The sequence below is a fragment of the Mustela erminea genome, chromosome 3 (genome assembly GCF_009829155.1).
Source record: "Mustela erminea isolate mMusErm1 chromosome 3, mMusErm1.Pri, whole genome shotgun sequence".
In the NCBI taxonomy this organism is placed as follows: domain Eukaryota; kingdom Metazoa; phylum Chordata; class Mammalia; order Carnivora; family Mustelidae; genus Mustela; species Mustela erminea.
The window spans coordinates 74,447,235-74,459,915 of NC_045616.1; the positions used below are offsets into that span (position 1 = coordinate 74,447,235).

Genomic DNA, 12,681 nt, shown 5'->3' on the forward strand with positions numbered 1-12,681 from the left:
GCCTCTGCCTTCGGCTCAGGTCATGATCTCAGGGTCCTGGGATGGAGCCCTGCATGGGGCTCTCTGCTTAGCGGGGGAGCCTGCTTCCCCCTCTATCTCTGCCTGCCTCTCTGCCTGCCTCTCTGCCTACTTGTGATCTCTGTCTGTCAAATAAATAAATAAAATCTTTAAAGGAAAAAAAAAAGTTAAAAGAAGTTAGGTTTCGGAGTGTCTGGCTGACTCAGTTGGTAAAGCATGTGACTCTTAATCTCGGGATTGTAAATTTGAGCCCCACATTGGGTGTAGAGATTACTTAAAAATCTTTTATTTGAGAGTGAGCAAGAAGGAGGAGTAAAGAGCAGGGGGAGGGGCAGGAGGAGAGGGAAAGCAGATTTAGCGCCTAGCAGGGAGCCCGACATGGGGCTAGATGCTGGGACTCTGAGATCATGACTCAAGCCCAAGGCAGACACTTAACCAACTAAGCCACCCAGGTGCCCCTAGATTACTTTAAAAAAAAGGTTTCTATAGTTCATAATCTCACATTTCTTATGCATACTAAAAATGAATTCTTAAGCTTAATGGATTAGAGAACTATTTACAATCAGGAAATAAAGTAATTTTTACTTATTTTATTGTTAAAAAAGTTACATACAAATAAATACTACCACAGTATATTCATTGATTGGGGTTCTTGCCCCTTTGTGGCATCCAGGATCCTGGCTGAAAGGTTTTACCAGTGCTGGTGGGAGCCACGGTGGGTTCTTCCTTTCCAAAGTAGGGAGCAGAGGCATGCCCTTTGATCTGAGTTTGAACTGGTGGAGATAAAAGTTCTTCATTGCTCCCTTTGCTAAGGAGTGTTTCTTTTTCATAAAGATCTTGACTTTTCATTTTAATTTCTTCTCTATGTTTTTCATTCTTTAGTATTTCCTGCATATATATATAAATGGAAGAAATTATTAAATTTCTAGTTTGAAGAAAACAAACTATAGGTTTTATAAAATAGCTAATAAATATATACATATACATGATACTTTGCATTTAAATAATATACAGATATGCACAGGACACATTTTATTATTTTTTATTAATATTTTATTAATTTTATTAATACTTATTTGACAGAGGGAGAGAGCACAAGTGGGAGTGGCAAAAGGAGAGTGAAAAGCAGGTTTCCCACTGAGCAGGGAATTGGATGCGGGGCTTGATTCCAGGCCCCCAGGATCTTGGCCTGAGCCGAAGGCAGACGCTTAACCTACTGAGCCCCCAGGAACCCCTCAGCTTTTTAAAACTTGTCCTATGGGGCACCCAGCTTCTGTCCCTCAAACTTGCTATTCTACCCATAAGGATCTATAACCCAAATTACTGTATTTCATTGAATACAAAGGAAACATTGAATTTAAGATTTAAGAAGCATTTGTGCGTGCACTCTCCTTCTCTCTCCCCCCACCCCACCATCAAATAAATTATTACCAAAAAAAAAAAAGAAGAAGCATCACTGTTAACACCACTAAAAAAGGACAAACTCTACACACCCTCATTTCAGAGATATTAAAATTTGAAAAGATGTGCATCTTAAAAACAGATGAAATAAGTCCTTTATCATTATTGATTTCTTTTTCCCTTTGTCTTAACAATTACTTTTGAATTGGTAGTATTTTTAAATTTTCTTTTTGCTTACATGTATTTTTAAAATTTTCCTTAACATATATCATTTATAATATGAAAAAAAAAGAATGTTAATGTAACTAATCTCTGACAACACCGACAAAAAGAGTTTCTTCCAAGTTATGTGTTTTAATTTCAACATTTCATTCAACACTTAAAAGCAACATCTGGGTATCTAAATGTATGATGCCACCTTTCTGTTTCTAAAGTAAATTTTAAGTAGTAATAGTTCTTTAAAAAGGTAAACACTGATGATTAAAGTCACATTGGAAACAATGGTTTCTACGGGGGGCGTGTAGTGTTATAGAATTAGTTTTAGGTACAAAGGAGCCATCTAATGAAACTCCTCCTTCAAAGCAAACATGTTTGGGAAAGAATATAAATATTCATGTAATTTCTACAACACAGACCAATTCCCCATGAGTAGTTCAATAACCACAGTAACTGAGTTTAGGGGTAGCTCTTAGGTGCAAGGAGAGTTAAAGTAGTGAGGCTTTTATACACCCTGTAGAATTACCAGGAGAAATGACCATCTGTCACAAATGAAGTCTCTCTCAATGTGATACTGGAAATAGTGGAATTTAGAAAAAATACTTTTTCTTATCTCCATACTCTTCAATACCTTCTATGACCTGCTGTGTCTTCATGGAAGCTCTTGAGAAGAATGAAAGCTACGGGACAGGGTTGAACTTACACTAGTAACCCACCACAGGTAGCAAAACACAACTGAGAAGTTGTTCTGCAGCTTGTTTGGTTTTGGTGTAAGATCAGTCACTTCACATCGCCTGAAGCTGCCCACGCTGCTTTATTTACCTCAGCTCTACTGTTGCAGTCTTACAGCTGGTGTAAGCCTCTAGCTTCTGCATCAAAGACAATTGAGGACAGAAAGCTGTTGCTTCTTTTGTTCTGTCTCCACATAATTTCTCTTTACTCACCATCACTCTGCCAAATTTCCTTCTTACAATAACCATTTAGGCAAATAAACCCACTGTGAATATGTTAATTATTTTAACATATGAAGACAGATTAAAAATTTCAAAGTTGAGAAACATGGAGATTATGATTTTTCCTAGAAAAGGATTTCCTTTTTGTCTTTCTTTTTTAAAAACTAATTGTTACCAGACCCCTCCTAACAGCCTCCAGGAAAATTAAACAACATAAATCATGTATGAAAGGAAATCTAGTTTTGTAAATATTTGGAATAGATAAAATGAAAGTAAGGTAGAAAAAAATAGGAATCTGTGGACTTAAGTAATTGTGTAACAAGGCCTATTTTACAGTAGGAATTACCATAAAATAAGAATTTTTCCTTACATTTTCTTGAAGAACACCTTAAGTCTAAGTATTTTCATCAATAAAAACAGTATGTTTATTTCAATGTGTAGAGATAAACCAAGAGCAAGCAAGTAGGTCTTCATATAAATGTTTATCTGTTTAAAACAAATATCCTTTTATGTGCTGCTTTTTTCCCTGACAATATTCTTCAACATAAAAAAATGGTTTTATGACTTGGCATCGTACCACGAGTTGCTTAATGAACACCCCTACTGTTATTTCCAATATTACACATTTTCATTAAACAACAACACTTTGATGACCATCTACATAGGTCTTTGACTCAAACAGACATAGTTTCCATGCCAAACCATCTTTTACTGTGACACCAAGAAGGTCATTTAAGTATTTTTCAGTTTCAGTTTCTTTTTTCATTACAAAGCTTTAGTCATCAAGATGGTATGGGTTTGGCACTAAAATAGATACATAGGTCAATGGAACAGAATAGAAAATCCAGAAATGATCCCACAAATAGCTGGTCAATTAATCTTTGACAAAGCAGGAAAGAATATCCAGTGGGAAATAACTCTTTTCAATAAATGCTGCTGAGAAACCTGGGAAACAGCAACATGCAAAAGAATGAAACTGGACTACTTTCTTATGCCACACACAGAAAGAAATTGAAAATGGATAAAAGCCCTAAATGTGAGACCTAAAACTATAAAAATCCTAGAAGAGAACACAGGTGGTACAAATATCGTTTAACTTTGCTTTTTGCTAGGTATAAAGTATGATAAAAATGGAAACCTGGATCCTTGGTGGTCTACTGACAGAGAAGAAAAGTTTAAAGAAAAAACAAAGTGCATGGTCAACCAAACTAGTAGCTATTACTGGAGGAAAGCTGGCTTAAATGTAAGTACAACTATGGTGTTTTGTCTGATATCCAAGATCTATAAAGAACTTCTCAAACTCAACACCCAGAAAACAGATAATCAAGTCAAAAAATGGGCAGAAGACATGAGCAGACACTTCTCCAAAGAAGACATACAAATGGTTAACAGACACATGAAAAAGTGTTCATCATCATTAGCCATCAGGGAAATTCAAATCAAAACCATACTGAGACTGAGTCTCCGTTTCTTTATCTGAAAAATGGAAATAAAATGACTGTGTATGTATAAATATTTACACCTCAAATACTCATATGTATACTCTTCACATTGTTAGGTCTTCTGAAAGTTTGTGGTTAAGACCATGGGCTCTGAAATAGGACCGCCTGCATACAAATCCCAGTTGGGGCATGTCCTAGCTCCGTGACCCTGTCAGCGTTGCTGAACTCTGTGTCTCAGTTTCCTTGTGTAAAATGGAGATAACAATGCTGTCTTCTTCCATGGGCTGTTGTAAGAACTGGGGAAGAACTGGCTCAGCAGAGCACTGATAAGATAGTAGAAGTGGGGGACGCCTGGGTGGCTCAGTTGGTTAAGCTACTGCCTTCGGCTCAGGTCATGATTCCGGGGTCCTGGGATCGAGTCCCGCATCGGGTTCCTTGCTCAGTGGGGAGTCCGCTTCTCTCTTTGCCTCTGCCTGCCACTTTGCCTGCTTGTGCTCTCTCTCTCTCTGACAAATAAATAAATAAAATCTTTAAAAAAAAAAAAAAAGATAGTAGAAGGGGGTACAGGTGAATTTTTTATGTTGTGGACTTTAGATAGTCAATAAATGGGTGGATTATTTATCATTTCATTAAAAAATAAACATACCAAATTTATACCCATCCCTTTTATTTTTACTTCAAAGTAGAAATAAAGTTTCTTCAATACTTAAACTGTTTAAGTAATTAAAATTTTAACTCACTATTTTGTGAAATTGAACAACTGTTGTGAAAACTTTGTAAATAGTAGAATCCCTATATCAATGGTTATTCTTATGAAGAATAAATAGACAAAGTTCATGATTTTGCTAAACTGAAAAATCTTCAATGTTTTAAAGTGCCATAGCCCTCGACAAAGGCAGCAATCATTACCACTTGACTGAGGATAGAGAGGTGTTAGTAAAACATCGTCTACTGACTTGAGAACAAGATGGAGTAACTAGTACCACATTAGTCTTTCTGCCATAAACAACTATCAACTTATCAGATATTAAACAATAAGTAGTACAGTACTGTGATTCCTGAGAGAAGGGAAACAAATGAGATAAGCCCTGTATTGCTTCAGCTTTCTGCCTGCAGACATATTATGGGCTGCTGCATAGGGTGGGTGAACCCAAGCAAAAGTTGTGCTAAAGAGATGGAGATGTTGGTTACAGAGGACGAGGAAGTCAGAGTTTGTGGGGCAGAATACCACAGTACAGAGAAAAAGAGTTCTAGAAATCTGTGTAGGGGACCCACTTAAGTGTCCTACTGAGTATGAGGGTAGGGTGAGATGCTACAGGGCCAGGAATAACTAGTTAGGAGATATAAACTGAATAACTGTTGGAACATGCATGAAAATAAAAGACATTCAAGTTCTAATCAGCCAGAGATGCCTCACTGAACATACCGAACACACAAATATTCAGACACTCAGAAAGATCACTCTTTAGGAGTAAAGTGGACAGTAGAGGTAACTCTAGACATGTGTTGTCCAATACGATGGCCACTACCCACACATTTTAAATGACTTAAAACTTCAGCTCCTCCACTACACTGGACATATTTCAAGTGTTTAGTAGCTAAATGTCACTAGAAACTCCTATTGGATACCACTGCTAGATCCACTCTAACAAAACTTAAAAATAAGCTTCCAAAGGTTTGGCTGATAAACTTTTAATTTCATGTCCTCTGGATAAAACTCAACATTTTTAAAAGCAGGACATCAAAACCCAGACTATAAACAATAAACTATTTCAGTGTTCATCATCCAATCAAGAAATGAAGAAGGAAAGTGTGATCCAAACCCAGACAATAGAAGCAGAATCACACATGATAGAAATCATGAAAATATCTCATAATTATGTGATTAATATAAGGAGTTTATCAAAACTACTATAAATATGTTCAAAGACATAAAAGAAAAATGAACCTAAAGAAAAAAATAGAAACTAAGAAGAACCAAATGGAACTTAAAGGTGAAAAACAGAAGTGAAAAACAAAATGGATTTACCTAACAGCAAATTATACAGTGTAGAAGAAAAGAACAATGAATCTGAAAACAAGTCAATGGAAACCATCCAAACTGATGTAACAGGGGGGAAAAAAGCTTAAAAATTGTTTGAAAGCCTCAGTAAGCTGTGGGACAATATCAAACACTCTAATATGTAAGTGGAGTCACAGAGAAGATAGGAAGGGGAGGAAATAATGGGTAAAAATATTCCAAATAGGCAAACATAAATCTATATATCTAAGAAACTAAACAAACAACAAAAAAACCCACCAAAACTAAAACCAAACCAAACCCAACAAACTCCAAGCAGGAGAAATACAAAACCAAAATACATAAAATCAAATTGCTAAAAGCTAACGAAAAAGAGAAAATCTTAAGATCAGCTACAGAAAAAAGATTTATTTACAGAAGAGACAAAAATAAATACTGTTGAGTTCTCATCAGAAAGAATGCAAGGTGTAACACAATGGATTGACTTCAATGTGCTGAAAGAGAAGAAAAACTGCTAACTTTATATATAAAATATATTAAAATATATAAAATCCTATATGAAAATATCCCTTCAAAAATGAAGTGATAACATTTTCAAGCAAACAAAGGCTAAATTTATCACAATCCCCTACCAAAAGAAACATTAAAGAAAGTACTTCAGGCTAAAGGAAAATGATACAAGATGAAAACTTGAATCCACATAACAGAATTTATAGTGACAAATGACCAGAATGGAGGTCCTCACTGCAGAGAATAATGTTAGACTTGTGGACACTATGCTATGACTTGTGGACTTGATGCACTGGAACTTTACGTTACCCACTGAACACTCCTTGAGCACATGAGGAGTATCATCATACTGTCCATGGAAACCACTGCTTTGGATTTTGAGGTATTCTTAAGGCTTGCAAAGATATCAGTTATCTTTGATAAGAAGTACAACCCGAAGGCAAGAAGACTGTTGTGATTATACACAGCCGTCAAATTAATAGCACTAGGCAGGAGGGAGACAATGCCTTACTCCCTCTCTACTCCTATCCAACAAAGAGCCTCCACGCACCAAACCAAACCATCCATGTCCTACACCACTGTCCTGGCTTCCCTGGCCTGGGCTTTGAAGCAATAATGTCAGCAATGGGTTTTCTCCATCCGAGGTGGAGCCCAGTGGAGTTGACAATCAGAAAGTCATGCATGAGGTCAACCACATTCTGAGAAGTTCACATCTAAGAGTCCCTGAGAGTAAAGTATTGAAGGATATCACTTTTAACTCAGCTCAAGGAAGAAAAGAAAGAAACCATACTCAAAATGAAGCACGCACTTATAGCAAAATCTGTTATTTCAGAACTTTCCCTGAATATACTGTTAATGAATGACTATTCTGTGATAATCTCCTTCATTTCAACAGGCAGCAGGGTATTGGAGCAAATTAGCTTAAAATTTTTTTATGAAGCCTTGATACTGGGAAAAGAGACAAATTCAGTTGTAAAAAGAACTACATATTAATGTTTGAATTTATGTATTTTTCCATGTCATATTATACATTATTATTGTTTGTGAAGGATTACACTTAAGACTTTTTTTTAAAGATTTTTTTTTGAAAGATTTTATTTATTTATTTGACAGAGATTAAAAGTAAGCAGAGAGGCAGGCAGAGGGAGAGGAGGGGAAGCAGGCTCCCCGCTGAGCAGAGAGCCCAATGCCGGGCTTGATCCCAGGACCCTGGGATCACGACCTGAGCCGAAGGCAGAGGCTTTAACCCATTGAGCCACCCAGGTGTCCAAGACTTTTTATAAAAAAGGAAAATAACTGAATGCCTTTAAAAAATCCCTGGATGCTTTTAAAAAGCTCACTGCTGTTTTTAGCACAGTCAAGTTAATGGTTATTTACTGTGTGCAATTCATTAATTCAATGATGTGAACTCAAGCCCCAAAAGGTATAGCTCAAGTCCCTTCCAGTGCCACTTCTTGCCTAAGTTCTGGTTAAGAGCCGTTTTGGTAGCTGTAGTACTGTACTCAGTGTTGCAAATTGCTAAGTGTGGTACAAAGTTTTGTACTTTGCTAAGTTGGACAACTTTTTTAAAATTAATAACACAGACAAAAAGCTTGAAAATGGAATCTACTGACATGCTGACTTAAACAGCTATTCATAGACCTCAGTGATGATATAATCCCAATTCAATCACATAGTCCCCTATGCAAATTCTAGTTTACCTGAATTTTCTGAGATGGTGTAGAAATCAGCTCTGATACACAGTTATACCTGTGGGAGGTGTTAGGTAATAGAACCAAATATTAGAACTATGAAAAAAGAAGAGGTAAAACAAATGGCAGGATGGGACTAGACATCTCTGTAATGATTCCTTGGGAGAGATTATCAAAACCGAGGCAATGTAAACTTGAACCGTGGAACTCCATTCTAGAAACTCAGAGAAGGGAGAGAACTGACGCAAGTGCTCTCTGATGGAGGAGAGCTGCAATAAAGTTTAGATCACTCAAGTACTGAGGAGAGAAGGGCTGAGAAATATCTGAGTGAGTCAAAAAGGTTACCCAAGACTTTTCAGGGATCCACATCATTCTACATCTCTGGGGCCACACTTGGACTAGAGGTATGAGAATGAACAATTCCGAGTCTATACTATTAAATGGAATTGAATATTTGGATAAAGATATAAGCATACATACAAAAACACCTTAGGAATATTATCTGTTTTTACACATATATTCTAGTAAACAAGGGAAGGTAATTACAAATAACCCATTATTACTAAAGATATATAAAATGTCACTAGTATTTTTAAATTTCTTTGTATGTGCCATATGTATAAATAAAAGCACATAATAGTTTGATATACTTCAAGATCCTAATCCCCTAACCCTATTTCAACTGAGAATTCTTCTATCAAGGAGTGTTTCAGTAATGTTCTCTATATACATATATATCATGCTGATGGTGTGATATGCATATTAAGTATAAAATTCCATAATAACAGATTTTAAAATAATTTGATAATTTTCATATAGATGGATCTGTGAATGGAACAGAGCTAATGGTAAGGGAATTAGGGAATTATAATGTTTGTTTTAAAAGTGCTATAAATCGGAGCGCCTGGGTGGCTCTGCCTTCAGCTCAGGTCATGATCCCAGAGTCCTGGGATCGAGCCCGGCATTGGGCTCTCTGCTCAGCGGGGAGCCTGCTTCCCCCTCTATCTCTGCCTGCCTCTCTGCCTGCCTCTCTGCCTACTTGTGATCTCTGTCTGTCAAATAAATAAATAAAATCTTTTAAATAAATAAATAAATAAAAGTGCTATAAATCCAGCTAAGAAAAAAAGCAGGCACAATACACATACGCATATCATAATCCAATGCTTCTTTGATGTTCTGGTTCCATGCTTCCCTGGAGTTTAGTATCTATAAATGGTCTCCATTTGGTTTCAACTACTTGTGAATTCCAAGTATAACATATATAACTATGTTCCTCAAACTTAAGTACAAAACACATCTCAAGATAAAATCTAAATACAGTTTAAAGTAAATTAAACAGTTCTTTATTGTTAGAGAGTTTATTACATTCAAGAGCAAGCAAAGACGTAGGAGTCAGTCTTATGCATAATGATAAAATTAGTCATATCACTAGATTTTATTTTTCACATCTTCTGTAGGATTAAAAACAAGGCCATTTCATACTGATCAAGTCACATCACATACAAAAAAAAAAAAGAAATCGAAGTCTTTAAAAGTTTTAATTTGAAATTATAAATTAGCAATATATTTGTGGCAAAGGTATAAATGTAGATATAACTTTAATAAAACTACTGGATCTAGGTATATTCTTTCAAAGAGCACATAAGATAAAGATACAATGAAAGTTTTAGTCTTGGAAAGAGATGAACTTTTTAAAATACTTAAATTAATAAGTACATCTCCCCAATTCATTTGTTTTTTCATCTCTTGCCACACATGTGCTATATATAATATAAATACATTTGACTTTGACAGTTCCATTAATTTCTTTCCATAATTTAAAATATACATATGAATATTTTTTATTTTAATGAATATTAAAATTTTTAAAGTATAAGCACCCTGCCTTTTGTCAATTTAAGAAAAAACATTTTGAAGAATACAAAAGATTTAGTAAATACAGTATAAGTGAAGATTCGGCAGAAAGTACGTTCCAGGTCCCCAAGCCATATACATTTGGTTACTATACAGTGGTGTCACCCAAAAAGTAGCTTCCCAGAATATGCAACTTTCTTCTACCCCACGATCGAAATAATTATAATGGGAATTTGGTGTACAACTATTCCAAAATGTTCTAAGCTGAATATTCTTTTTACAGTGTCATTTTTATAATATACCATGAAATAATTCAGGCCTAATAAATATGACAGCAATGCCCAAGCTTGAAAATATTGCCAAATTGTTTATTTAAACTACATTTTCTAGTTCTACAAGTTGAACTGTCAGGATTAAAAAAAAAAAAAAAAAAGGTTACTAGATCACATTTGTTCAATATATGAAAGGGAGAGAAAAAAAAGGAGAGGGACATAGGTCACCAAAAGATACTCTGTATCAGACCCAATGCAATGCCTGCTAGATTAGTAACAAACAATGAGCTGAATCTTGGTTGGATGGGATCAGAAACCAAAAGGGTAAACAAATGACAAAGCTTAGGTAGTATGACAGTACCAGATTGCTAGGAAATCTATTAGAATGAGACAACAAGCAAGCAAGTTCTCCTGTAGCAGAAGCTGCTCTTGCTATGTGTTCTTGCCAATCACTAGTGTGCTTCTGCCAAATCAATGTCACATTTAATTTATTCACATTCAAATCTATTGCAAACAGACTTTGATCAATTACAATCACAAAAATGCAGACTGAGTTTTGTTGTTTTGACATGCTTTCTTGAACTTCTCTCCTACATTTTTGAAAAACATTTCTAATTGCAAGAAGTTGATCTCAATGATTTTTGTTATTTAAGGGGACAATTGTTAAGATTTGTTTATATTCCTTGCTGGTAGGAATTTCTGGTGTTGAGTTTTCTGTCTTTGAACTTGAGCCAGATTAATTATTACATCTCAAAATGTTACTAAAAGGAAATAATCACAGAGCTCAAGTCACTAATATAGTTTTACAGGTGGTATTTCTTTTAATAAAATAAATGAACTTCCATCTATATGAAAAAAAAAAGACCTTTGAGCATAAAGATACAATTATTTAATTGAAAAAGAAATATAGTAGTTAAACATTAATAAAAAAAATAATTAGACTCACTTAACTTTAGTTCTATTTAATTGCACTGCCCTAGTGGGAAACAAAGAAAACCTTGCTCCCCTGTGTGAGAAGTGCGGAAACCCATTATCCCGGGAGAGAAGCAATGGTTTGTCGGGCCTGGGCTCCTAGAGTTGGGAAGAAGGGCAGAGGCTGGAGCCCTGAAGGAAAAAGGAGGCTCCATCTGTGAAGGACTGTTAGCATTACTGAGCTGTTATATGCCAGCTGCTGTAGGGAGAAAACAGTTCTACTCTTCTAGGTTGAGGGAGGGAAGGAAAGGAACTGGGAGGAAGAATCAAACATGTCATAGCCGTGGAGGGAGGTTACCTTCTCCAGGACCTAACACAGAGGTACTGTCCTTTGATGCAAGGGACGATAAACCTGCGGCCCTGCAAGATATACTCATTCATTCATGAATTTTTTAAAAAAGATTTTATTTATTAATTTGACAGACAGAGATCACAAGTAGGCAGAAAGGCAGACAGAGAGAGAGGGGGAAAGCAGGTTCCCTGCTGAACAGAGAGCCGAATGCGGGGCTCAATCCCAGGACCCTGAGATCATCACCTGAGCCAAAGGCAGAGGCTTAAACCACTGAGCCACGCAGGCGCCCTCATTCATGAATTTTTTATTCTTTCTTTCATTGAATAAATATATATGAGCACCTACAATTCAAGGGCCTGGGGATACAGAGAACAAAACCTGGCTTCCGCTCTTAAGGAGCTTCCTTGGGGGCCAAGAGGAGAACAAAGGAGGTTGCCTGCTTCCTGACTCATCTATGAGTCAAGGCAGGGAAGAGTTGGGTAAACACCAATGGTCAGTTTTGTGGCTAATGCTTATGGGTTCTTTCCTACTTTCTCATTTGCTCATTCATTGGTTCATTTAGATATCAACAGCCCACTATGTGCCAAGGACACAGAGTGAGAAGATACAATCTTTAGCCTAAATTCAAGGAACTCAAAATCTAAGGAAGAGAGATGGGTTAAAAAATTAATGAAAATACAATATGATAAATTCTATGATAATATTAAACAAGAATGTTTGAGACTGCAGAAGAAAAGCTGGTGTTCCTATTATTATCCACAGAGTGGGGAGGAGGGGGTGAGGTCTGAGTCTTAACAACAGGAATGAACCAGAGAACTGAGAACAGAGGAGACATGCTGGGAAGAGGTGAGTACATGCTCACAGGTTCAGAGGAGTAAAGCAGCACAGCAAATTCAGAACACTGGCAGCAGTTCATACAGCATACAGGGGTGAGAACATGCTGACTCTTACAATGTGATGTTAGGACATTTAGCTTTCATCCTGAAAGCCATGGTGAAGTATTTTGACTCTGAAGCAAGAGTAGGATTTCCAGATAAAGG

General features: G+C 36.3%; 1 protein-coding gene across 1 annotated transcript in view; it reads right to left on the bottom strand.

Moving 5' to 3' along the window:
• Positions 1 to 431: 431 nt before the first annotated feature.
• NDUFAF2 (NADH:ubiquinone oxidoreductase complex assembly factor 2) overlaps positions 432 to 12,681 on the bottom strand; it is a 159,964-nt gene continuing 147,714 nt past the window's right edge. Inside the window, exon 4 of the mRNA XM_032336169.1 lies at positions 432 to 906. Coding sequence (XP_032192060.1) covers positions 655 to 906 — 252 coding nt within the window. The 3' untranslated portion in view covers positions 432 to 654. The remainder of the gene's footprint in view (positions 907 to 12,681) is intronic.